The sequence below is a fragment of the Haliaeetus leucocephalus genome, unplaced genomic scaffold (genome assembly GCF_000737465.1).
Source record: "Haliaeetus leucocephalus isolate CR32 unplaced genomic scaffold, Haliaeetus_leucocephalus-4.0 Scaffold696, whole genome shotgun sequence".
NCBI classification, from domain to species: Eukaryota; Metazoa; Chordata; class Aves; order Accipitriformes; family Accipitridae; genus Haliaeetus; species Haliaeetus leucocephalus.
In genome coordinates this window covers 3,464,792-3,490,803 of record NW_010973132.1, presented here as the reverse complement: position 1 = coordinate 3,490,803, position 26,012 = coordinate 3,464,792, and the positions used below count along the sequence as shown (strand labels likewise).

The window sequence follows — 26,012 nt, the reverse complement described above, 5'->3', positions numbered from 1 at the left end:
AAACTTTCGTTTTTACTATGGACCTCTGAAAGAAGGGCAGGATTAGTGTGTCTTGTTGCAGACTGTGGAGCTTCTCTTTTGAATAGCTGAAATAAACTCACTGATGGGAAAACTGAACTGTAGTTTTTTTAAAAAAACTCTTTTTTAAAAAAACCACTGTTTTCCTCACTGATGTGAGCATCTTTAATTGGGTATATGGTGTGTGGTTTTGGAAGAAAAGAAAAAAAAAACCTCATTGCACAGTAAGTTTCCATTGTCCATATAATAATTTTTTTATTAAAAAGAAAAGCTGATAATGCTCCCTAAAAATCAAATCCAGTTTAATTAAGGTGGGGTAGGTGATTTCAAGGTTAGATTTGGAACATCTTTTTTTGTTCCACTTCAAGTATGTTTGCTGCCTTTGTGAGCTGAGTGAAAAATACTGGGGTTTTATTGAATTCATATACTTGGTGTATATATAATTCACTGTCCATTAGATTCGTTTTTTAAAAAGGAAACAGATAATTTTGGTATTAATTGACAGAATGCTTTTCAAAGTAAAGTAGCTCATGTGAAAACTATATATTATAGATGCAGAGTGTCTTAGGTATTTTTAAGAGAACTTGCGGAGGCATATCTATAGATGGTCCTTGTCGAACTGATTGTTGCAGGCTTCTGTAATAGAAGTCAAAATAAAGTATTGGGCTTAGCACATTACCTATGCTTCAAAGTGAAACTGCTGTCCCACATTTAAGAATATATTTTAGCTATTTTAAATTGCTTTATCTAGTCAAATGTCCTTTTAACGGTGCAGCGTAATTAGACACCTGCATAACTTTCCTCAATATCTTTCAACTAACCACGCCTATAAACTGTGCCACATCTGCCTTTTTTTTTTATATGCAGTATTTTATTATCTCTGAGATGGCAAGATCAAATTCTTTCATGGGGCCCTGTTGACTTAACCTTTGTCTTCTGCTTCTGAGCTGTGTTGCTACCTAAGTTTGTCTTGTACTTTGACAGGGTTTCTGCATTGATAATGAAATTTGTCTAGGTTGGTAGCTTGAGTGCATAACTAGTTTAGCTTCTGGTGGTTTTTATCTTGTGCTAAGGTTTCTGTTCGTTCTTGTGTTGTTATATGAATTAGATAATACTACATGAATTAAGTAAGAATAAGAGAATTTGCATGGGCACTTTTCCTAATATGCTCTTTTTTTGAGTCATGGTAGAAAAATAAAAATCTCGGGCAACTCATTTGTTCATATTCTGCATTTAAATTGTGTTGTTTCTGAGACTGGAGCCTCTTTTGCAGGTTTTAATACTTCGTATTTCTCAAAGTGGACTTGGCAATAAAATATTTAGCACTAGATTTTTTAGAAAGTGAGACGTGTAAGTTTTAGTTCTTGAGCACCCATTTTTACTAGCTTTTTCATGTGGTACTTGATTGGAGAGAAACAGAAGAATGTTTGGTGGAAAGGTTAATTCAGAATTCTCAAGGAAGAGAAATGCTTCTGAATCAAAAAAATTTATGGCTTCTGAGGTGATTTAGATATGATGCTTTAAGGACTGTAGCAGTTTACTGTGAATATGAAAAGAAAGTTCTTGTGTTCTCATTAAGTAGTGACTGGAAAAGGAAGTTTAGTGTTTTAGGTTCAACAACATGTAGAATCTGCTGACAGGGAAGGGTGACTGGCTGGGGAAACTTGTTTCATGTGTCCTTTCAGCAGCACATATTTCAACACATGTGTTTTCTGTGAAGATGACCCAGGTTCACTATAATTATCTGGTCCAACAAGGAGAAAAGTGACTAATGCTTTTACTGCAGTTTACCTCCAAGGATAGACAAAGGACACTCTATTCTGATTTAAAAAAAAAAAAGTAGGTCATACAAATTTTGGTCTAAGGACACTCTTTTTCTCTCTTTTTTTCTTTCTCCCCCTGGCAAAGGAACAGATTTGCAGCAGACTGGATTAAGTGCTTTGAAGTAATTTCAGAGGCCTGATTTTGTAATTCTAAGCTGGGCGTGGAGGGTAATTATGATAGGGCAAATATTCTTTAAATCTTACAGTAGCTTAGTAGCTTCCGAAAGATAATAGCTATATTAATGATTTGAGTAAATGACACAATCCCTAAAGGTGTACTGGAAGTATTTCATAGACTGTAAAAAAAAAAAAAAAAAAAAAAAAAAAAATCAGTTATTATTTGTGGCTTACTCTCTGGTTCCTATGTGGATCCTGATGCTATTCCATGTTTTATTCCATGTTTTAACTTTCAGTGAATTTGGTTCAAAAATTATCTCACTGAAGCCAATCATTAAAGTATTGCCAAAACTTTTTGAGTCTCGGGAAAAGGCCGTTCGAGATGAAGCCAAACTCCTTGCTGTGGAGATCTACCGTTGGATAAGGGATGCTCTGAGACCTCCATTGCAGAACATAAATTCTGTTCAGGTAGGCAGAAAGTAGTTCTGTATCCAAACACTTGAGAAAACACTTCTGTGCTCATCCTCCCTGATCTTGTGGTGTTGGTCATTCTTAAAGCTGGAATTTTTCAGTAGCAACATTATTTTTTAGCTTCCTGTAACTTTACCTAAAATGTTAGTCCCTCTTTGTTATTTGTAAAGAAATTGTGACAATGTTTTATTGCTCTGAATATATGTGAAGTTGGGGGGGGTGAAGCATCACATTGAAACTGAGGAGGGGATTTGAGAAGTAGAATGGTATTTTTTGGGAGACCTAACCCAAGGGCAAATGGTTACCCTTATGAAAGAACTCTGCACTGAAAGTCTTCAAGTTTATGATTTTCCTTCTAAGTTTTCTTTTTTCCTGAAGTTTTTTCCTCTATGCAGCCCTTCAGACTTGTTCTGGTGGTGCTCAGGACTGTTCCTCTTGAGGAAGTGACATTACATTATGATGGATAACTATGCTATTGGATATGGAACATGCCAGTATTTTAAAACTTTATAAATTATTTATGCATCCTTCCTTTCTACCCACTTGAGTTGATTGTATTCAGGTGGAAAGCAGTCACATGCTGGAAAAAGGCATGGTTTAAAAAAAACCCAAACTGTCTCATTAAACATAGCTCAACATGTTTGTTTTGTCTTAGTTTTAGTGTGTAACAATAGCATGGCTGTAACAAAAAGATTTTCCTTCATGCCCAGCCATTTTTATTTTAAAGCTGCTACAGAGGGGAGACACTGTTCTGACTGTTATACAGTTTGTTCTTATGTAAATGCTTTGCATTGATATTTTTGTTGAGGATATACTTGGTCAAAAGCTCCTGAACAGTGAATGTGAAGGGGAAGTCCCTTCTTTGGTGGCAGAAAAAAGAACTTGAAGGGTAGTGCTATCGGCTTTGAAATGGGAGAACTCCATGGCTTTCCATGAAGCATTGCTTGTCTTGGGGTATGTGCAAAATGTCTCTGATAGGATGATTCTTTTCTCTTTTGGCAGCTAAAAGAACTGGAAGAAGAATGGGTCAAAGTGTCATCAGTTGCTCCTAAGCAGACCAGGTTCCTGCGTTCCCAACAGGAGCTGAAAGCAAAATTTGAGCAGCAGCAGGCAGTTGGGGGAGATGCAGATGGAGGTAAATTATTTAATCTCTGAACTCCATTGGAAAGTATATGACTGGTATGTTATTTGTGAAGGACTGCATTAAATTGTAAAGGTGCTTTTACTCGAACTGGTGCAAAACATGTGGGGTGCAGTACACAACAAGAAAACACAGCTGGGGCAAAAACGTTATATGAAAGAATATCTGTCCTTTGGACTAGCAAAATCACAACTGGTGATAGTACTTTTTTAAAAAAGAGCCTTAGGTGGTGCTGTAGTCAAAACTTCATCTGTCACTCTGCTTATATTTTTCTCTCTCTGGTTGCAGGAGGTGATGATGAGGAAGAGGCGGTACCACAAGTAGATGCATATGAGTTGCTTGAAGCTGTAGAAATTCTTTCCAAGCTTCCCAAAGACTTCTATGAGAAAATAGTAAGTATAAACTTAAATACTACTAGTTAATTCTATGACATGTGGAGCTAATCAGTCTTAAGACTTACTGGCATTCTGCAATGTATGCTTTACTGCTACATGGATAATAACAGACTAGTGTAAGTAAAATATAGACTATGGTAAAGAAGTCTCATATCTGATGTACCAACAAGAAAGCTGTAATTTTAAGAAGCTGAGATATATCCTGGGAAAGGACTGCATTTCATATTTCATTGCAATTATTGATGTTGAACTGTCGGGAGACTTTGGCTTTCTTAGGATAGAATTAAGTTTTAAAATCAATGATTTGTGGCAAGCATGCTTCTCTAGAACTGTTTACATTTATAAATGAATGTAAATTATTTGCTCTGCAGGAAGCAAAAAAGTGGCAAGAAAGGAAAGAAGCTCTAGAAGCTGTTGAACTGCTGGTGAAAAATCCCAAATTAGAATCGGGAGACTATGCAGACTTGGTGAAAGTTCTCAAAAAGGTAATAAATAAAACCCAGAGTGCACATATGGTTTAATATCTTATTGTAATTTATTTGTATTATACTTTAAAAGTTACAGTTAAGATAATACTCAGGAGTAGAAAATTATTAGCTGGAGCAGTGGTGGAAATAACCCAATCTGTGTCCCACTGAGTGTTGTAAGAAATTCTTCCAAGTCTCTGAAACCTGGATTTTCAGTCTTTTAACATTGGGGTTTTGGGGGGGGGGTTGTTTGTTTTGTTTCCTCTTCAGGTTGTTGGAAAGGATACAAATGTTATGTTAGTTGCTTTGGCTGCCAAATGCCTTGCTGGACTAGCTACTGGCCTCCGAAAGAAATTTGGACAGTATGCAGGGCATGTAAGTAAGAGTATGTACTTTTTTCTGTTTTTATTGATGCTGGACACCTCTTCCCGCCCCGCCCCCCCCTTCCCCTTCCCCTGTCAAACCTTGGTATTTATCAAATGTATTCTTTGTACCATTATGAATGCTTACCTACCCCTTAATGGAGCAAGCAGTGAAATATCTGCCAAGATCTCTTGCAGTTTAAGGTTAAAAGGCCCTTGTTTATTCACGTTCAGCAACATGAAGCTTACTATTGCAATAAATCTTCTGTACTAAGACAACTCTGAATTACTGTGCCATGAAATGAACTTTATTTACATTACCTTATCCTGGAGATATACCCACAGAAATGCATTTGTAGGCTACAGTGAGGAAAAGAAAAGCTCCTGAACCTGAATTCTACTTAGCACCTCCATGATGTATGTTTTAGATTGGTTGGGTGCTTTTGAATGTTGGGGCAGGATTGGTGCTGGGTTTTTTGTTTGTTGTCTGGGTTTTGTAGCGTTTTTGTCGGCTTTAAATAGCCAAACTACTGAGATACTTGGTATCAAAATGTTCTGGTGATCTAGTTTAATGTGCCTCTCTGTTCTCCTTTGCTACTCTTGCCAACAGCTAATATCAGGGAATGCAGGGAAGCTTAACCAGTCTCTGGAAAGAAAAGGGAGCTTTTAATTAGTTGTAGTTATCTCACTTGTTTCTCAGGCCTCTCTTGCTGTGTTCTTTAAGCTGCTCAGTCAGATTTTTCTTGTGATAAGTAAGAGTGATGGGGCTAGAGCTTAGACATAGAAAGAACTGATGTGTCTGGCTGCTGGTGGTGTTATTTTGTGATGAATTGGAAAGTTACTGAATCTCACTGCTTCAGAAACATTCAAGTCTCCTGAATTCTGAACAGCAGTTTGGACAAAGTCTCTTTCATTCTGAAAGCTGTCTGTAGTTGTAAGAAGTATTCTTGCATCTGTTTACACTTGATTTGTGTTTTTAAAGGTTAACCCCCATAGCTACTGAGTTAGTATTGAAAAAGCCAAGCTTCTGAAATAAGGGTATAGCTCCATGGCTGCCAAGCAAATGGTGTTGAGAAGATGACTTTTTCAGCACTGTAATGGCAGCTATGAATTGCATAATTTCAGCACTCATCTTGCCGGTTCACATGATTTGTTTGCTGGACTTACTAGTGAGGAAGATATAGAGTTCTCCTGTGAGTGAGCATTTGAAGTGTTATAAAACAGTTGCTAGAATTGTGGGATTACTATAAACTATATTAGTTAAATGTAGGACTGTAATGTTGCAGTCTGTGTTAAAACAAGAGTGATGAAATCAAGCACGGAACCATACTACTCACTGTAATTGAGTGCATGTGGCCCAACTTCACTTCTGTTGGCTGCCTTTGGAGCCCTGGACTGACTCTTCCTTCCCTCCCTCTCTCACATAAATACAGCTTCTAACTTCCATGTTAAAAAAAATATTAATTCTAGCTGTCAGTGTTTTCTAAAACAGAGACTTAATGATTTTGAATATCTCCTTCCTATGACTTTTTTCTCTGTAGGGTTTAGGGAAATCTAGCTCCTGCAGTAGCATGTATGAGGGTCTTTATGGTGCTATTCTGTATTAATTTAAGGTTGGGGTGTTTTTTTAGTGCTAAAGTCTTTGTGAACAGGGAATTTATAAGTTGCAGCCCAGAAAAGGATACCACCTGAGCCTAGGTCACTGTGTGTCACAAGTGGTTGAGGTCTTGCAGCTTCTGAATAGAAAACATTATCTGTGGAAAATCTACTTTGTATTATGCAAGAGCTTATAACTTCTGTAAGGCATCAGACCGCTTCCAAACTATGAACTGCATTATGTTTATGAAAATATTGAAAATAGTCTGCTTTCCACAGTTAAAACCTTTTCATGTTTCTGGCTCACTGACAAAAGTTCTTACTGTAACAGAGGCCATACTTAAATGGAGCTGCTAGTATTACTGGCACGTGAGTGTCTGCTGATTGGTTGAGGGGTTGTTTTCCCCCCCTTATCTATTTTATTTTTCAGCAGTGACTGACCAAGCGGCTAGATTGGGTACAAATTGCTGTGAAATTCCAGTATGTCATAGTTTAATGTCAGGTGTGCTTTGTTCAAGGTGATAGATCTGAAAAATATTGCTCCAGGAAGGACTTGGGTTGCTTTAGAACCACGGTCTTGTCAGCTGTGGGTTAAATGAAGGCTTCTTAATGAGTTGTGCTGAGTGCTGTCAGGAAGCTGGGAAAGAATGGACAGGTTATATACCTTTTTGGTTCTTATAGTACAATTTCCATTCTACTGCTTTGCGTTCCAGACCAGTAGAGCCAGAGTATTCATCTGCAATTATGTGAACTTGTATATCTGCCTATTGTTTAGCATTGTTATGGAATTGCTCAAAAATCTGTATTTGATAGATTGACTGGAATGAATTTAATATTGGACATCAGCTAGAATAAACTAGTTCATACTGCTGTTGTGTATCCCTGGAGGGGGCAGCAGTGATGTTTGCCTTATTTGCTTCTCTGCAAAATACCAGGGAGCAGACTGTCAGGCTTTTCAGTTGTAGTAGTGAAGAGTGGATTGACTTTTTGGGGTTTTTTCCCTTTTCCATAGGTTGTTCCAACAATCCTGGAGAAATTTAAAGAGAAGAAGCCTCAGGTAGTGCAGGCACTGCAGGAGGCCATTGATGCAATCTTTCTAACGGTAAGTAAGAGTGACAGTTTTCCCATTGTCTGAGAATTGGTCTCTGATTTTGCTTTTCTCTTACTTTAGTGAAACTAATGGCTTCTTTATCCAACACTGTAGACCACATTGCAGAACATAAGTGAAGATGTATTGGCAGTGATGGACAACAAAAACCCAACAATTAAGCAACAAACATCCCTTTTTATTGCAAGAAGCTTCCGTCACTGCACACCTTCTACTCTGCCAAAAAGCCTGTTAAAACCTTTCTGTGCTGCACTTCTCAAGGTAAAGCAGGAGGAGTTGGTACTTCTCTGGTGTTGACTTAAGCACTGTTGTTGTGAAGTGTTGAATAGTTTTGGGAGAAAGACCCTCCTGGTAGTATGAGAACTAAAGAGTTCTTGTGTGCTATGTAGCTATTGGAGTCCATTTTGACTGATACCAAACTTGAAGATGACTGTCAGTCATGGGAACAGTTTAGTCGTCATTTTCTTAGCTTCTCTGAAACTTGAAGACTCACCAAGTTTATAATAGATTAAGACAGTGATTTACAACTTAAGTGGCACAGTGCCCAGAAATTTGCTTCTTGCAGACATCTCTAGCAAGCTTCTGTTGGAATGTTACATATCATTTACCATGAATAAAAGAACCATCATGGATTCATACACTGCAGTTACACTAGAGCATTTATCAGTGTCAACAATAATGATGTATACTTTTTTTCTCATTGCAAAATAGCCCTTTTCTTGTTTTGGGAAATATCCCTGGCTTCAAAAATGGAGATTTGAACAGGGTTGCAGAACTTCAGACTCCTTGCGAACTTTCATGGTGTTGCAATATCTATTAAATCATGAATGTTTACCACCTTCTTGTTGTGTGAAAGAGCCAAAGATGGGAAACTGTCTATATCTGACAAACAGTAGGCTTGATCAGTATGTAAGAAAACAGAAGTGAAAAACAACCTTTTTCCTTCTGCAGTGGAATATTAAGGATTATTCTGTAGTAGATGTAGATTTTTAAAAAAGGGGAGGAGATTTATACAGAAGATGGATTTAAGAATCTGTTTAGATATGAGCTGCAAGTCATATGATACAAGTTGTCTTTCTCTGCAGCATATCAATGATTCTGCTCCTGAAGTAAGAGATGCTGGATTTGAAGCATTAGGCACTGCCTTGAAAGTGGCTGGAGAGAAAGCTGTGAATCCTTTTCTAGCAGATGTAGACAAACTAAAGCTTGATCGGGTGAGTTTATAATCATAAATGTAAAAAATGCTCCATTTATCCATTGAAGATGCATCTTAGGCTGGAGAAGACTAAAGAGGATGCTTTAGCTAATGACTTTCAGCACAGATTTTTGAAAATTTATTTTTTACTTTAAAGTTACTGTTGTTGCAGGGAATCTGAAAATCTCTTCATTTCTTGCTTAGATTATCAAGCATTTTTTCTTTGACTTCCACTACCTAAAATGCATTAGTATGTTAACATTGCACCACGTCATTCTTATGTAAAGTATCTGTTTGTCTTTGAGGCTGTATTATCTATGAGGTGGGTTGTAAGGCTTGGGGTTGGTTTGGTTTTTTGTTTGTTGGGTTTTTTTGTTGTTGGTTGTATGTGGGGTTTTGTTTGTTTTTGAACACTTTCTCTGTTTGAAACAAAGTTTAGGGTTTTACGTCACCAACCACATGGTCTAATTCTATATTACTAGACAGGATTTGGTATCAAAGACTTACAAACTCACAAACAACAAAGTTTTTATGCTTTTGCATAAGCTGACAGGTTTGTTGTCTGATTTTATAATATAGATGCTCTAAAGACTAATTCGTAGCATCTTAAAAGTATCGGGGGGGTGTCAATGCTTTCTATGTGTATAAATGCACTTCATTTTGAACTAGGAAAATTGTAATATAGCAATGGCTGATGGCGTTGACTAGTTAACATTACTACCATAAGGAACACAGGATAACAAAATTTTGTGAAGTAGACAACTTAAACTCTTAACGTTTTTTCCAGAGTAGGCAAGTTTGAGCCACTGCTGTTGAAAGGACACTATATATCCAATTGTGGTAGCTACATAGCTTTATTTTCCTCTTTTTTTTTTTTTTTAACTTCTCAGATTAAAGAGTGTGCTGAGAAGGTAGAACTGGTTTATGGTAAAAAGACAGGAGGACCTGCTGAGAAAAAAGAAGGCAAGCCTATTACTGGAAAGACCCCTGCTCTCTCAGGGGCTGGTGGAGATAAAGAAACAAAAGATGCAGCAACCAAACCAGGACTGCTAAAAAAAGCACCTGCTGTGAAGGTAAGAGATTGCTAAGAGATTGTCTGGCAATCACAGTTGTCTGTGATTGCATTGAATAGTTATTGAAGATCAAAGGTGGCCTGTTGAATATCTCCTTCCACTGAGGAATTGCTGTCCTTCTGTAGGAGTAGGTGAGCCCAACAGCAAAAAGAATCTGGGACTTTCCAAGAACGTACTTGATGAAATCTGTTTTTAATGATACAAACTGTCTTGTCACTTACATCTTAATACCAGATTTTTATATTGAAATAGTGATAGACCACTGTAGGCATTCAGAGGAGCCTCAGATGTTGTAACGTTAATATGCTCTGTGTTGATGTAGTAATATTTGGCTGAAGTCAATGTCTCTTCTTATAACTAGCAAGGTTACTACTTAAGTGAGTATTCTGTTCAGTGTTGGTTTTAGTTTGTGACCATAAATAATTTGAACCATTAGCCTGTATTACTTTAAAATGACTATTTGGATTTTAAAAATTGACTTAAGTAGCACTGTAGATGGTCATTGTAATACCCTGCTTATTTCTTCAGGTAGGAAACCTGGAAGTGAGTAGCAAAATAGATCATATTTTTTAAAATCTCTTGATACTGTGGTAGCCTGGAAATGACACACCAGTCAGAAGTTTAATATCTAATCAGCACCCATAGGAGAATACATAGATGAATTCATTATTTCCTGAACCTTCACAAATACATACATTCTTTCCCTTTTCATCTTTCATTGTCCTCTGTGTCCCTATTACTGTATGTGTTTTATAAAACCTTATAGTCTGAAAGCAACATATGAATTAAATAAGCTCTGGCTTTCTTTGCCTGCAGCTGTTATGGTACTAGAGAGGTATGTCTTTTTTGACATAAAATGTAAAAGTGTGGAAAAACAGCAGTTCTTTTGGTATCTGATGAACTAGAGACCTGTTTGATCTTGGCTAACTTGTCCATTTCCTTTCCAGTCTGGGGGCCCACCCAAGAAAGGCAAACCAGCTGCAGCTGCAGGTGTGGGAGGTGCTGGGGCTAAAGGCAAGAAAGGTCCTGAGACCAAAGAAATATTTGAATCGGAGCTCTCGGTGAGTATTCTGCTGTTCTCTGAAATATGAAGTCCTCTGTATAAGTAGCTTTGGTTAATCAGTTCTTCAGCTACTACAGAATTTTTCACTGAAATTGGGGGGTTTTTGTTAGGACAAGGGGAAGCAATACGTTTAAATAAACGGAATTCATAACTAGTAAAATGGATGTTTGATATATTGTGGTAAACACACCTGTTCTTCAGGTTGTTTTTGGTACCAGGCCATAGAAGACAGTAAACAATAAATCATGCTCATATAATAGGGTATATCACATCATCCCTGAACTAGGACCAGATGAAAAAAGTAATGATATGACTAATTTATATGTAATTTAGGATGCATGATTTGCTGAAGGTGTCTGGTATTAAAAGCCTTGAGAATACAGTATTCGGGAGTTTACATTGAAATCTGAAGTAGAGTACAGTAATAATTAAATGAACTAATGCAAGTTTATTCTGTGCTGTTCATATTAAGTTACACTTCAAAAATATGATTGAATTCTGCATGTTAATTGAGCATCTACCTATCTCCTTGGTGGGGAACTGGGTAGACTAAGCTATCTGTAGGTCAAATAGTAACAAAAAGCTATTAAAGTTTTGCTAGATGTATCTAAGTTTTTTGGACTGTTGGGTATCTTTAGAGTGTTGCTTAGAATGAATACTTTCTGTTATGTATCCAGTTTATATTGCTAGTTATACAGTGGAAAATGAGTGTGCTCTTCCTGAAGGTGATACAGACACCAGTGAAACAAGGGAAGTTTTTATCATTTTGCATATACTAAATAATTTTAATTCTTCTTTTTGCTAAAACGGATGCAGAAGATACGTCTTCTCCTGTCCACCCTCATCAACTACTGATTCATTGCTGTGAATATTTATTCAGACTTCACACAAAATTATCTTGCAGATTTTAGGTTACCTCTGCTTGATTCTGTAGGTAGATAGTGGCTACTCAGGATTATTTTTGACTGTCTGCACAATTTACCATACTTTTCAGGGATTGCTTTTCTGTTGCAGTACAGCTTAGCAGCTTCCTAATTCATGAGGCCCCTAAACTATAATCCATATAAAATCTTCCAATTTACAACAGAAATCTTCTCATATTTTGTAAATGCACCACAGTGCAAGGGTCATTCCAGTATATTACCAGTCCTTAAGGCTGCTGCCCCCCTCTTGAAGGGATACAGTGGGGTGTTAACCTTGTTCTGATCTGTCTACAGATAGAAGTGTGTGAAGAGAAAGCTGCTGCTGTCCTTCCAGCTTCTTGTATCCAGCAGTTGGACAGTGGTAACTGGAAAGAGAGGCTTGCCTGCATGGAGGAGTTTCAGAAGGTAAGTTTGTAGCAGTTGATAAGAGAGGCAAGCAGGGAAAGAGAAAAACTGTAATTTCTTCAGCTTTTTAGGCCTGGTAACTTTTAAAAGACATACCAGTAGTAGTGATATGTCAGCATTTCAGATGGATTAAACAATACTCGCAAAAGACAAGCGGCTTACGTGGTTTAAATTAGTTCTTATTCCATAACAGTAGTGGAGTAAGTCATTTGGTTTAATGTAGACATATAGTTATGCTTTTGTCAAAAATATTTGTATGTGGATTGAGGGTGCATAGAGGTCTCTTCAAAACACTAAGTAATTCTAAAGCTTATTTTCAAAGATAACTAGGTTTAAACAAAGTTTTGCAATGACTGGGCAAAACCATTTGCAAGCAAGTCCCTGCTGATTGAATGTTAGGCAGCAGTTGATTATAATAATAAAATTTCAATTGGCAAATAGTTGATGTTTGAACCCTTATACAATACTAGCAGTCTTCACAGCTGGTGGCGAGTGCTTCACGTAGTCACAAACAAAAAAACATCGTGTGTCACTCAAATGTGAAGCCTGGCTTTCTTCACATGGTTTCAGTCGTAAGACCTTCGAGAGTTCATAGTCAAAAAGACATCAACTGTAGATGCACAAATAGTTCATACTGCTACACCATTACAGTTGTGACAGAGTTGTAATATTTTAGTGGAAAAGGTGGCTAACTTAAGTTATGAAACAGTGACTGCTGCACTGAAATGCTGCTGCAGAAACCAGCTTTACTCAAATGTAAAGATGTTAGTGCAATAGATAAGCTTAACAACAAGTAAAAACAGTATTTTAAATTGCATTTGGTTAATCTCTACTGTGTAGTCAGCATTCCAGTTTGAAAGGTTGTCATAGTTTAACCCCAGCTGGCAATTAAGCACCACACAGCTGCTTGCTTGCTCCCCACCCCTGTGGGATGGGGGAGAGAATTGGCGGGGAGGAAGTAAAACTAGTGTGTTGAGATAAAGACAGTTTAATAGGACAGAAAAGGAAGGGAAAATAATAATAGAATATACAAAACAAGTGATGTGCAACATAATTGCTCACCACCTGCTGACCAATGCCCAGCCAATCCCTGAGCCTCCTGGCCAACTACCCCCCAGTTTATATACTGGGCATGACATAATATGGTCTGGAATACCCCTTTGGCTCGTTTGGGTCAGCTGTCCTGGCTGTGTCCCTTCCCAGCTTCTTGTGCACTCCCAGCCTCTGCTGGTAGGGCAGTATGAGAAACTGAAAAGTCCTTGATTTTGTATAAACAGTGCTTAGCAATGACTAAAACATCTGTCTGTTATCAATGTTATTCTCATCCTAAGTCCAAAACACAGCACTATACCAGCTATTAGGAAGAAAATTGACTTTATTTCAGCAGAAATCAGGACAAAGGTGCACAGTATACTTCATCATAAAAATAAAAAATAAAATAAAAAAGAGAGAGGGAAAGGTAGCTTGGGGTTTTTTTAGTGAAGTGTTAAATTCCCAGGGCTCGAATGGGCAATAGTGGTTGTAAGGACACTTGTTAAAGAACATACAAAGCGTAGCAATGTGAATGCTGTAGTTTAAATGTTGGCTCCATACCGGTAGAATGGACTCCTTGTAAAAGTGGGTCTTGTAGTAAGGCTCTTCAGGTAAATTCTTATGCTAAGAATTTCTGCAACTTAGTTTGGTAGTAAGAAAATATTTACAGGACAGTTGAGGTAATTTCTGGTTGTGTTACAGGTTTTATATCACCTGTGACCCACCGGCTAACTTAATGTTTATCCTTTAGGCTGTTGAGCTTATGGAGAGAAGTGAAATGCCTTGCCAAGCTCTAGTAAGAATGCTGGCCAAGAAACCTGGTTGGAAGGAAACAAATTTTCAGGTAATACATTATCCTTCAGTAACTAACAGTCCATTTTTGTTACTTAACTTAAGGTGTGTGTCCAACTAAAAGGTGGTAGGTGCATATATGTCATTGATGACATTCCTAGCACTATGACCACAGTTGTATCTGTAGTTAATGAGAATATAAACTTTGAAATTAGGTTTTATTTCTGCTGATGGTTGAGACTTAAAGACAACATTTGAAGATATATAGATGTATACATTTGTGCGGATATGTGTATGAATGTGTGTATATATAAAATCTAAAAGTAGATAATGGCTGCCAAGTATTATTGATAGTGTATGTATATATACATACAGATGGAAAAATATGTATTTGTGTGTATACACACGATCTGTGTGTATAATCACACAAAACCATATATACACAAGCGTGTGTGTATGAAATATGTATTTGGGTACACAAATGTGTGTGAATGCACTTTTATATATTCAAATATATGTATACATTTTTGTGTGTATATATACACAAATACATATTTTATGTATACATTTGTATTTACCCACAAATACCTATATTATTTTAATATTTTTTTATATCTATAAATACATAGAATAAAAAATTTGGTCTAAAATACATGCAGACATGAGTAACTTCCTTGCTGTTATGGACATTCCAGGTGATGCAAATGAAATTGCATATAGTTGCATTGATTGCACAGAAAGGAAACTTCTCCAAAACTTCAGCACAGGTTGTACTGGATGGCCTTGTAGACAAGGTTGGTGATGTGAAATGTGGGAGTAATGCAAAAGAAGCTATGACAGCAATAGCAGAGGCGTGTCAGTTGCCATGGACTGCTGAGCAGGTGAGTGAGCAGTGAAGGTATTCTTCCAGTAAATAAAACTTCTTTCAGTCTGAGGAATAAATCCTAAATCTTTGATTTTTCTTAGTTGCCTGAAAGTGATTTGTTTGCTCTCAAGATACCTCCTAAGGCAGAAGTTAAATACAAGTTCCTCCAAACAAGGAAATAATGAGTAGTAAATAAGTATTTTGCTGAAATATTGCCAAAGCAGGTACACATCTGTAATAAAGTATCTCTGGCTGCCTTTAAGTACTTCAGGAACTTCTGGTTCACTTGAGTTGCAATGATATTCTGCTACAGTGACACAACAGATTTTTCCACCTATGTTACCCCAGCTGTTTCTGTTTACTTGCAATGCCCTGTGTTTTTTTGCAGGTGTCTTCACTCCTTTATTACAGTGCTTTGTCACCTAGTTTGTCAGTGAAAATTTACACTTAACTCTCTTCTGTTCCAGGTTGTGGCTATGGCTTTCTCTCAAAAGAATCCTAAAAACCAGTCAGAAACTTTGAACTGGCTTTCAAATGCAATTAAAGAGTTTGGCTTTTCTGGGTACGTCTTTTAAGTAAATTGCTAAGAGAAACTTGAATGAAAATGTTTCTAATCTAGGACAAAGAATCTGTTCTTTGTCAAACTGGTCTGAAGAGGGTGGCTGCAAGTGCATCTGAACTCTTGTTCCTTAAACTTTGTCAGGTGCTCTTCTAGCTCTAAATTTGTAAATGAAAGTATCTGACATTACTGATAGGATACTATTACACTACTAATTCATCTACTTTATTCATCACTCAGCCTTCTCTGAAGAGCATTTTTCTTAAACTTTATATACTATAGGAGCAGGCTGGGCAAGGAGCTGTGGTATTGCATGTCTGTTGTTCCTGTTCTACTTGGATACACCTGGACCCAGGTGGATCACTGTATTTTATAGTTTAAAAAACCCAAACCAGACAGCCTATAGAAGAGTACATATCAGCATGCTTATGACTCTCCTTGGGAGAGATTTTGAGGCTGATAACAGGATGAAGCTTTAGCCAACAAGATAACCTCACAGCACCAGATACAATAATGGCTAAGAAATGGATTCTCCATCAGAACCAGGGATAGCATTCCTTAATTTTTAATCATCAGTCTCTTAACTGAAAGTGGTCAAGCATATGTAATACAGTTTACTCCTGAGAACAAAATTTCTAAGCAGTGAAGACTTCAAATACTAATTTGACTACTTGGGCAGTTACTATGCCTGTCCAAGCTGTTTCGCAGCTATTAAATGGATAGTAACATTGATTGAATCTGGAAAATAAACTCTCTTCTTCAGTAAATTCCCCCAAAAGTATGTATTTCCAGCAAAGTAATCTATGTGTAGATATAATGCTAGAACAGCAGTGTTTGAGGCTGCACAAATGAAGCTTCCATGAATGCCTGTTTTCTCTTCTATTGAATTCAGTGGTGGTATAGAAGATGCAATAATCTAAACCTTCCCTTCTTTTGTAAATTTCTCTTTGAAATTTGTGTCTTTCTGGAGGATCCTGAGACAGACTAACAACCCCCTCCCTCACCTTTATTATGTAGCCAGGTTTCAGGTGCTTAAAATGATTCTAGGCTCATCCCTCAGGATTTCAGTCCTAGCAATCATATGGGTGAGGTAGTTCAAGAAACTTTCCAGCTGTAATAATAGCAGTCTTTGATATCACTTATGTTTACTGTATTGATTTTCATAGTAGGCTATTTCCCAAAGCAGTCTCTTTTGGTAGCTATTTAAATAGTTACCATCTACACTGTGCCTGTGATATTTTTTTATAAGTGGAAATACCTTCTGCTTGTAAGTTAGTCGTATGAACCTGTTCTCAGCACTTTTTTTTTTCTTTAGCGTATTGTGATGATTTTTTTTCTTGTTGGTACTTCCTGTGTTGCGTTTTACTTATGGGGGTTGTCTTTTTCCCACAGACTGAATGTCAAAGCTTTCATCAGTAATGTGAAGACAGCTCTTGCTGCAACTAACCCAGTGAGTAAATGTAGAATTTGAATCCTGAATTATTATCAGTCCCTAATTTGAAGACTGAGTGCTTTTATCCTCTTTCTGGCAGGCTGTAAGGACTTCTGCCATTACCTTGCTGGGAGTCATGTATCTTTATATGGGACCTCCTTTGCGAATGTTTTTTGAGGATGAGAAGCCAGCCCTTCTCTCCCAGATAGATGCAGAATTTGAAAAGGTATGAAGTGTAGCTCTCTTACTACCAAGTATCATTAAAACTACTTGGAAACTTCAGTAGCTGGAATCTGTAGTAATATTGTGGTCTAACCTGTGTTTTTGTAAGTGAACCAGATTTTTTTAAGACAGCTCACCAAAGCAGCTACAAACTTGTTATGTCTAGCTATGTCAATAGTTACTTTTTTTTTTCATTACTAACTTAAAAAGTTTCTGGATTGGTTTGAATAGGATAATGTCTATCACCCCGAGACAGCGCATTCATATCATGCAAGTGTTTTTATTTTTAATGTCAAATGAAAAACTGTGAAATAGGTGTTTCTGATTTTTGTGTTGCTTGCAGATGCAAGGGCAGACAGCACCAACACCAACTCGTGGCATTTCCAGGCACAGTGGGGGAGGTGGGGATGATGGTGAGGAAGAGGAACAGGAGGATGTGGGGAATGATGTTGTGGATCTCTTGCCAAGAACAGATATTGGGTAGGTTTCAATTCTACAACCTGAAGACATACTTCCACTGCAATTCAAAACTTTGTGTTTATAAACACTTTCGAAGCAGAAATCTGTGGTGTTAAAGCACTTAAATACTAAAAGACACATAACTAAGAAAATGGGCTGTTTACCTTTTTTTTTTCTCTTACAGTGATAAGATCACAGCTGAACTAGTGTCTAAGATTGGGGACAAAAACTGGAAGATCAGAAAGGAAGGTCTAGATGAAGTGACAAGCATAATAAATGATGCTAAGTTCATACAGCCAAACATAGGAGAACTTCCAGCTGCTTTGAAGAGTCGTCTCAATGACTCTAATAAAATCTTGGTATGTTATTCAAAATCCTGTTTCAGCTGTTCCCAGCTTAGAACTTATAACAAACTATTTGTGATTTCTGAACCTTGCCTATTACTCAGTCTGTTACAATGTCATGAAATCAACAGCTGGAAAACAGTGAACTGTGTATTTCCAGATCGTATATTTGCTTATTTTTATAAGTATTTGTCTTTGTATTAAAAAATAAAGGCCTTCAAAAAAGGGAAAATCTACCCTACTCTGAATGTAATGCAAGCAAATTGAAAAAAAACAACCAACCAACCACAAAAATGTTTGGATAATTGCTCCACTTGTGACAAAAGTGAGGTGTCCCTTCTCTGAAAATATTTTTAGTTGAACTTCAGTTTACTCAGAATATAGAAATAGTATTTATCTGTGTGATTAATTTGAAGTCCGGAATAGATATCATTGAGCAGGCATTCTAAAGTAAAAGCCTAGATGTACAGCAGTGTTACTTTTCCCCATGTGACTTGGGAGTTTTGTGCATGTGGTTGTAGCAGTATTTTATTCAAAGCCTTTTTGTTTATGTGCAGGTGCAACAAACACTGAGCATCCTTCAGCAGCTAGCAACGGCAATGGGTCCCAATATCAAACAGCATGTGAAAAATTTGGGCATTCCTGTCATTACAGTCCTAGGAGACAGTAAGGTAGGACACTCATCAACTTTTCTTTCCTTTTTGCTGCTCACTATCTGAGTCATGCCTGAGAATAACTATTGCTGTTTGGACTTGCTTTTGAGAGGTGGATGGTAGTTAAAACTTCTTTGGAAGCTTACAAATTTTTTTTGAAAGGTTCTTGCCTAAATGATAACTTACTATCCAAATATGAATGTGTGCCTGAATATATGTTCTGCCTGAGCTGTATTCCTCTGCTTGTAAATAAGCCCAGTCAGTGTCATAATTCAGCTTTTAAATGAAATGTGGTGATTCCTGTGATACTTGCAATGCTGAAAATACACTATGTTAGACTCCAATCAAGTTTGCTTGGTAAAGTTGCTTGTAGAACTTCTGTTATTTTTAGCGTATCAGTGTGGATTCCAATGTACATTGTCTTTGTGTCACTGTGTAGGAGACCTTTGAACTGTAGGTAGAAACAGGGCACTCACAACTGACACTGAAGCTTGTATAATGTCAGTGTTGAGCTTGTCAAGGTGCTATGTCAAAATCAAAGCTAGGACCATGTGAAAGAGCTATTTGAAGCAATGGGGGAAGGAGGCTTGGGAAGATGCCAGTGTCTTATGCCAGAAGTGGTGGCATACTTCAGATGTCTCTATTCTGAATGTGAGTAGGAAAAAGAGCAGAAACTGCATCTACCTGTCCCAAGCCATTATCCAATTGCTAGAGTTTTTGATGATGAGGAGGATGCTTTTTGGGCCCTACTTCGGAATGTTGATAGTGGACCCACTGAATAGTTGAGGAAAATCAACAGCTTGTAGCATGAGTGAGGACAAATTAAGTTTGAGTGATGGGAACCAAGGCCTTGTCAGAGAGGCTGATGAGTATCTGTTTATGTGCAGCACAAGATTTGTTTCTTGTCCCATCTTTAATCTCATTGAGAAAAATTTATTTGCAAGGATGCTTACTTCTTGTTTAGACACATGACTGGATGTTACCTTTGCATTGAAAATTGATTCATACTAAAGCTAAATGAGTCTGTTACATTATCAGCTTGCTTCAGAAATTCAGTCTACAGGAGAGAGTTGTATGTATGGAATCATGTCTATACTGATAACATTTTGAAGAACCATGGTTGTTAAGTATTCCATCTGACTCCTCCTGACTTCACATAGCTGCTTCAAAAAAGCATGCTGTTCTAAATTTTGTTTGGAAAAAAACCACTAAAAATGGAAATTGGTAGGAGTTAGAAGACTCCCCTGTTCTTGACTTGACTTTTGCTCATGTGTGTCCTAAATGAGTGCCTTAATAACAGGCTCCATAACCCACTTGCCTTCATTTATGAATGTGCTAAGTCTTTATTAAACTTATGTTTTAAAAATGATGGTAGTTAAGTAGAGTGTCTGATTTGGTGATTTCTGCAGCTGATACCATCACTAAAACTAAAATCTTCTGAATCTTAGACTTCTTAAGCCATGAAGAAAAACAGATCTCAAAGCCTGTGATGTAGAAGCTTTTTGCTTTCATGGGAAGGATAAATCTATTGCCTTTTTTGTTGTAATCTTCTGACCTCTCTTTAGGATTATTATTTTTAAATCTTGTTCTTGCTACAGAATAATGTTCGTGCTGCTGCACTAGCAACTGTGAATGCCTGGGCTGAACAAACTGGCATGAAAGAGTGGTTGGAAGGGGAAGACCTGGCTGAGGAGCTCAAAAAAGAAAATCCTTTCCTAAGACAAGAGGTAGGCTTCTATGGATTAAACTCTAATCAAAATAACCTTACTTGCCTATGGACTGTGTTTATCTATGCAGACTGAAATGACACAATGCTACCATTACATGAGTAAACAAGTAGCTGTGTCTTCCTACTGACATAGAATTGTTAAACCTCAAAAGGCTAATAATGACCTTTCTTCCTGATGATAGCTGTCATTCAGATTTCAGTGCCTCCAAAATGACATTTTTGTCTATTTTGATTAGTATTTTAAGAGATAGTGTGTTTTCCCTCAAATTAACCACATGGTAATGAAGACCAGAACTGAAGTGGAGGCATTTAATATATTTGAGACTGATAAAGTGTAGCTGAAATCCTGATGTTACTTTCAAAAGGAAGAAACAGTCCATGCAGTCTTAAGAGACCAGGCTCCCAAGTTTTAAGACAGCTGGGTATTAACATACTACACTTAATTTTTAAATTTTTTTTAATTGCTGACATGAAAATTTATGTTGGTTAAGAATATTTCTCTGAACAAATGGTGGGGTGTTTTTCCTGCTTACATAGAGGTATGTGAAGGACTACTATTCAGGCTCTTGTGGCCTGACAGAGCACTGTGAGCACTTATTCAAAAACTTTTAAAATAAAACTTTCTTTCAGCTTCTTGGTTGGTTGGCTGAGAAGTTGCCTACCCTCCGTTCTGTTCCTTCTGACCTACTCTTGTGTGTGCCTCACCTGTACTCCTGCCTTGAAGATCGAAATGGGGATGTGCGTAAAAAGGCGCAGGATGCCCTGCCATTCTTTATGATGCATCTTGGTTTTGAGAAGATGGCAAAAGCCACCAGCAAGCTGAAGGTATTTTCTGTCACTGAGATTAGATAATGTGACCTTGAATGAGTGGATATTAACAAGTCACATTTACAGTCTCATGGCATGCTATCTTGCATCATGTAAGCTTGTCTGCATTGAATATTTTCAGGGGAGGCTGAAAATAGTATCAGGAGACTTGAGTTAGAGCTTTCTCTGCCTCAGAGTCTACTGCTACCAGAGGTTCATAACTTCAGGAGCCTGACATCTATTCATTCTGCTTTCCTTCTGAAAAAATCTACCTGCAGATAGCTTCCATACCAGTTACTGTCCTGTTGTATGCCTTTGAACACATGCTTTAAGATGGCTTCTAGCAATTTGGTGTGTCTTATGGACTCTTGAGTAGCTTAATCACTGTTAGGGCACTCCATTAACGTCATAGGACTGCTCACCTAGAAGAGATTGCTGGTTCATGTTTCCCATAGGTCTTGCAGAAGAAACTTAATGGAAAGGTGTTTTATCTCAGAACAGAAATACCTGAAAACACTGATGTTTTAAGATAAGCATCCTGGAAGATGCTAAACAGAGAACAGCCTGTTTCAAACTACTGTCATTTTCCTTGTCTGTGGCACATATTAGTAATCAGTATCACTAATCTTTCTGAATTTATCACTTTTTCTCCCTGCTTCTGTTCTCTAGCCAACTTCCAAAGACCAGGTACTGGCCATGCTTGAGAAAGCCAAAGCCAACATGCCAGCGAAACCAGCTCCTCCTGCTAAAGCATCTTCCAGGGTGGTAGGGGGAGCTGCTCCAGCCAAATACCAGCCTGCATCAGGTAACTTCTCTTATGTTCTGGGAAACAACTGAGGAAAGGGTGGGTTTGGAAGCCTTTTGACATGCCAGAGGAAGAAACATACTTGAAACATACTTAGCAGGAGGAGAGGAATTCAGCATAGTTAGGGTCACAAATAGCTCTGTAATCTACTGAGTGCTGTCTGCAGTTCTGGTCTTGCAGTTGAGTCAGCTTCCAATGTAGGAGGGTTTTTCCTTTCCACACAACCATCTGTCAGCTGCTCTTTGAAAATACCTGCTTGGTATTCAAGCTGAACTCCATGGACTAGAGGGCTGGTTGTTGGGTTTTTTGTAATACTAATCTGATATTAACATAACATTTTTTTTAAATGTTTTTGCATTAATTTTTATCTGGAGTATTTCTTCTGTGTAGTTCACTGTGGTACTACCAGAATGCTTGTGCTGATGCATAAGACAGGGTAACAGGATCAGGGGACAAGTGATTTGAAGAAGCAGCCCTGCCTTATCTCTCTGCTGGGGCTAGCTTGCCTGCTCAAACTGGGTGCAACTACAGCTCTAGACATTAGCCTGCACAGTATATCTGTGTGTGCATTTTTTAATTGTTCTGATAATGACAAATTTGCTAACATATTATCATCTTAATTATGAAAACTTTGTATGCTAACATGGAATTTAAGGAACTTATTTTATGGGTCTAAAATCCTCAGACCTCTGTGTGATAAGCGTATTTTATCCATGAACAGTTTTTCTTCTGTCCTAAGAATGGAAAACTGTGCTGACCTAAAATGGGCTTGTTGGTAGTTTGAAATGGTCTATTGTTTCTCCAGCACTTGCTGAAGATTCAGGGTCCAATACCATGGAATCCAAGCCTGATCCAAAAAAAGCCAAAGCAGGAGGAACCTCCTCTAAAGCTAAGGTATGTTGATTTCATTATGTATAAAATCAGTTCTATAAAGTTAATAGCTGTAGTTTGTTAATGTATTATAGGTAGAAGACTATAGCCCTTCCTAGGGCCTGCTTTTACTGGGAATCTTTATGCTTGTATGAGTTCTGAAATGGCAGGTCTTCCCATATCGCTTATTTAATCGCTACTTTTGTCTTTACTTATTTAGTTCTTAAAGTTTGTGTTGTCAAAAATGCAGTCTTGTGAGCAGCTCGGTCTATGTTCTAAATCTGCTTGACCTTCTTAATTTTGTGCTGTTGAGAATTTGTTCTTACCATTGCAGTTCCAATGTTATACTTTGAACAGTAATTTTGAACCCATGTATCAAAAGAAATTAATCTCTCCTTTACCATATGAAGGGTAAAATGTTCTCAGTCACAAGTGCAAAAAGGAAAGGAAGATGCTTAAATGCATAATAATAATCTCAGCTGATTACGTTTGAATTTGTGGCTAGGCTTTTCTGTTGTTTTGTGTTAAAGTAATTTTTTTTTGCTATTAACTTTAAAGTTTGTCCGGTGTGTGTATAACTAAAAAAAAGCCAAATTGTTCTACAGTCCCGTTGCCTCCATTGTCTAAAGTAGTGTTGTGATGAGAACATTTGATGTAGGTTCAGATTCGTGGCAGGAATGAATGGAACAAACCTGGAAGGATGTTGTAGATTTGCCTAAGTCGATGTGTTCTTCTGTCAAAACTCTGATGCTAGAGTTGATGCCTTTGCTGTGAACACATTAAAAGGTTTGGAATGGTAACTCTTAAGAGTAAATGGCTGTCTAACAACAAAGCCTTTTCTGTGGCTTATTTACAGCAGTCAGATGTTAATAGCAGTATGTCCAAGGGCAATACCAGCCTGTCCAAAGCTAATACAAGCCTCAGCAAAGGCAGTACAAGTCTGACAAAGAGCAAATCTATCAAACAGGTACCCCGTTGGGTTTTAGGGATGCGTGTGGGTGACTAGCACACTGGTTGAGAGTGATGTGTCATATTTCACAGGGTACTACTGTGCACACTGTTATGGGTATTGCTTCCACAGCAGCAGAGCACATACTTCTAAAATTCTAATCAACGTTATTCTTCCAGCTTCTCTCTGGCTCTTGTACACATAGGCAGCATGAGGTTGGCTGGTATCTAACGCTTGCAATTGATAGGACTGAGGCATACGTAGGTCTTGTGTTGCCTGTTAATACCTTGCTTTTTTCAGGGTGTACAGGGGAAGAAAGTGCTAAGCAAGCCTAATCTGAAAGAAGACGATGATAAATCGGGTCCTATTTTTATCATAGTCCCAAATGGGAAAGAACAGAGAATGAAAGATGAGAAAGGGCTGAAGGTGAGAAAAATCTGAATGTATTCACAAGTGTTGAAGGAGTGTAATTTTAATGCATTCTTTTGGTTTTTAATGTAGAATTAAACATGCTGTGGTATGAAAGTGATAGTCTCTGTCCATCCCTTAAATTGATTATCTAGTTCTTCAGTTGACCTTCTCAGGCCAATATCTGGTTTATTGTGGTGTTTCTGTTCTGATTTTCAAATTTTGTGCATTTATACGCTCTTATAAAAGCCAAAGGCCTTTTTATAACTTCTAAGAGGTGGTCTTCAGTTGTGAAGTATCATCAAGCTTTTACCTGAAATCAGTTGACTAATTTCAGAGTTCTGGGATATATGCTTTAATATACTCACTTTGAAAAGCCTCACTTATCAAGCTTGTCTTTTGTAGGGAAATTCTGTTACCTAAAACACGCATGTTATTTGTAACTTGCTAGTAAATAGGCCTATCTGTAGCTTAAAAACAACCACTTTAAATTATAATAATTAAGGTAATGGCCTAAAGATAACCACTCCACATAGAGAAAATTTTTCATGGAAGTCAAGGTGAGCAAACCCCCCTGATTTTTTTTTTTTTTTTTTTTTTTTTTGGTTGATAATGAGAAGACTTTAAAAACAGATTCTAAAGCAGAATTAAAAGGAATGCAATTTGCAGATTCTTTCAGGAAGAAAAGGTATTGCTTGCTTTGAGTTGCAAATGCTGCCTTTTACAGGTGTTAAAGTGGAATTTCACTACTCCCCGTGATGAGTATATTGAGCAGCTAAAAACTCAGATGTCCAGTTGTGTGGCCAAATGGCTACAGGATGAGATGTTTCATGCAGACTTTCAGCACCACAACAAAGCACTGGCTGTTATGATTGAGGTGAGTTTGCATCTGTGGTAGTAGATGTTGTGTAGAATTATTCTCTGCTATGAAAGATTCTGCTTGAATTAACATCAAATTGGAATTCTCTGAGGAGCCAGGGGCTATTGTTCTGTGAAGCTGAAACCTTAATGTACATAAAAATAATTTTGAGAGGAATAATGAAGTTGGTATTAATATTGTTTCTTGGGAGAAGGGAAAATTTCCTCACTGGAGACTTCTCTTAGAATTCCAGAAAGCTGTGTAAGTTAAAAGTGAGTACTTATGATTCTAAGAATCAACCAATAAATGTAGACAGTCTTATCAGGCATATCTTTTCCTTATTCTCTGTTCTTTTCTTGAACAGAGTGTTTCATTTTGCACAACTTTTTTTTATCTCCTTCAAGCACTTGGAAAGTGAAAAAGATGGAGTCATCAGCTGCCTGGATCTGATCTTAAAATGGCTTACCCTGCGGTTCTTTGATACCAACACAAGTGTTTTGATGAAAGCACTTGAATACCTTAAATTGCTTTTCAATTTGCTGAGTCAAGAAGAGTATCACCTTACTGAAAATGAAGCATCCTCTTTCATCCCATATCTTATCCTAAAGGTACAGTTCATTGTACAGAAACTAACCTTTATTTTTCATTAGGAGTATAGCAGGATACCATCAAATACTGTAATATGTTCATTCCAAATATATTGTGAATAGTGTTAAATTGAGTTGGCAGCTAGTCACAAGTGGTGTTCCCCAGGGCTCAGTATTGGGGCTGCTTCTGTTTAATATCTTTATCAACGATCTGGATGAGAGGATTGAGTGCACCCTCAGCAAGTTTGCAGACAACACCAAGCTGGGCAGGAGTGATCTGCTTGAGGGTAGGAAGGCTCTACAGGGGGTTCTGGACAGGCTGAATCGATGGGCCGGGGCCAGTTGTATGAGGTTCAACAAGGCCAAGTGCCAGGTCCTGCACTTCGGTCACAACAACCCCATGCAGCGCTACAGGCTTGGGGAAGAGTGGCTGGAAAGCTGCCCGGCAGAGAAAGACCTGGGGGTGTTGGTCAACAGCCGGCT

At 37.7% G+C, this 26,012-nt stretch overlaps 1 protein-coding gene across 1 annotated transcript in view; it reads left to right on the top strand.

Annotated features, from left to right (window-relative positions):
• CKAP5 (cytoskeleton associated protein 5) overlaps positions 1-26,012 on the top strand; it is a 54,325-nt gene that overhangs the window by 12,858 nt on the left and 15,455 nt on the right. The window contains exons 5-30 of the mRNA XM_010580126.1: positions 2,255-2,426; positions 3,432-3,564; positions 3,859-3,962; positions 4,337-4,450; positions 4,703-4,807; positions 7,403-7,492; positions 7,595-7,759; positions 8,584-8,712; positions 9,584-9,766; positions 10,714-10,827; positions 12,047-12,157; positions 13,941-14,033; positions 14,677-14,862; positions 15,314-15,408; positions 16,798-16,855; positions 16,938-17,063; positions 17,403-17,539; positions 17,703-17,877; positions 18,420-18,533; positions 20,114-20,242; positions 20,875-21,069; positions 21,721-21,856; positions 22,662-22,750; positions 23,976-24,101; positions 24,811-24,960; positions 25,347-25,550. Of these exons, the coding sequence (XP_010578428.1) occupies positions 2,255-2,426; positions 3,432-3,564; positions 3,859-3,962; positions 4,337-4,450; positions 4,703-4,807; positions 7,403-7,492; positions 7,595-7,759; positions 8,584-8,712; positions 9,584-9,766; positions 10,714-10,827; positions 12,047-12,157; positions 13,941-14,033; positions 14,677-14,862; positions 15,314-15,408; positions 16,798-16,855; positions 16,938-17,063; positions 17,403-17,539; positions 17,703-17,877; positions 18,420-18,533; positions 20,114-20,242; positions 20,875-21,069; positions 21,721-21,856; positions 22,662-22,750; positions 23,976-24,101; positions 24,811-24,960; positions 25,347-25,550 (3,433 nt within the window). The remainder of the gene's footprint in view (positions 1-2,254; positions 2,427-3,431; positions 3,565-3,858; positions 3,963-4,336; positions 4,451-4,702; positions 4,808-7,402; positions 7,493-7,594; positions 7,760-8,583; positions 8,713-9,583; positions 9,767-10,713; positions 10,828-12,046; positions 12,158-13,940; positions 14,034-14,676; positions 14,863-15,313; positions 15,409-16,797; positions 16,856-16,937; positions 17,064-17,402; positions 17,540-17,702; positions 17,878-18,419; positions 18,534-20,113; positions 20,243-20,874; positions 21,070-21,720; positions 21,857-22,661; positions 22,751-23,975; positions 24,102-24,810; positions 24,961-25,346; positions 25,551-26,012) is intronic.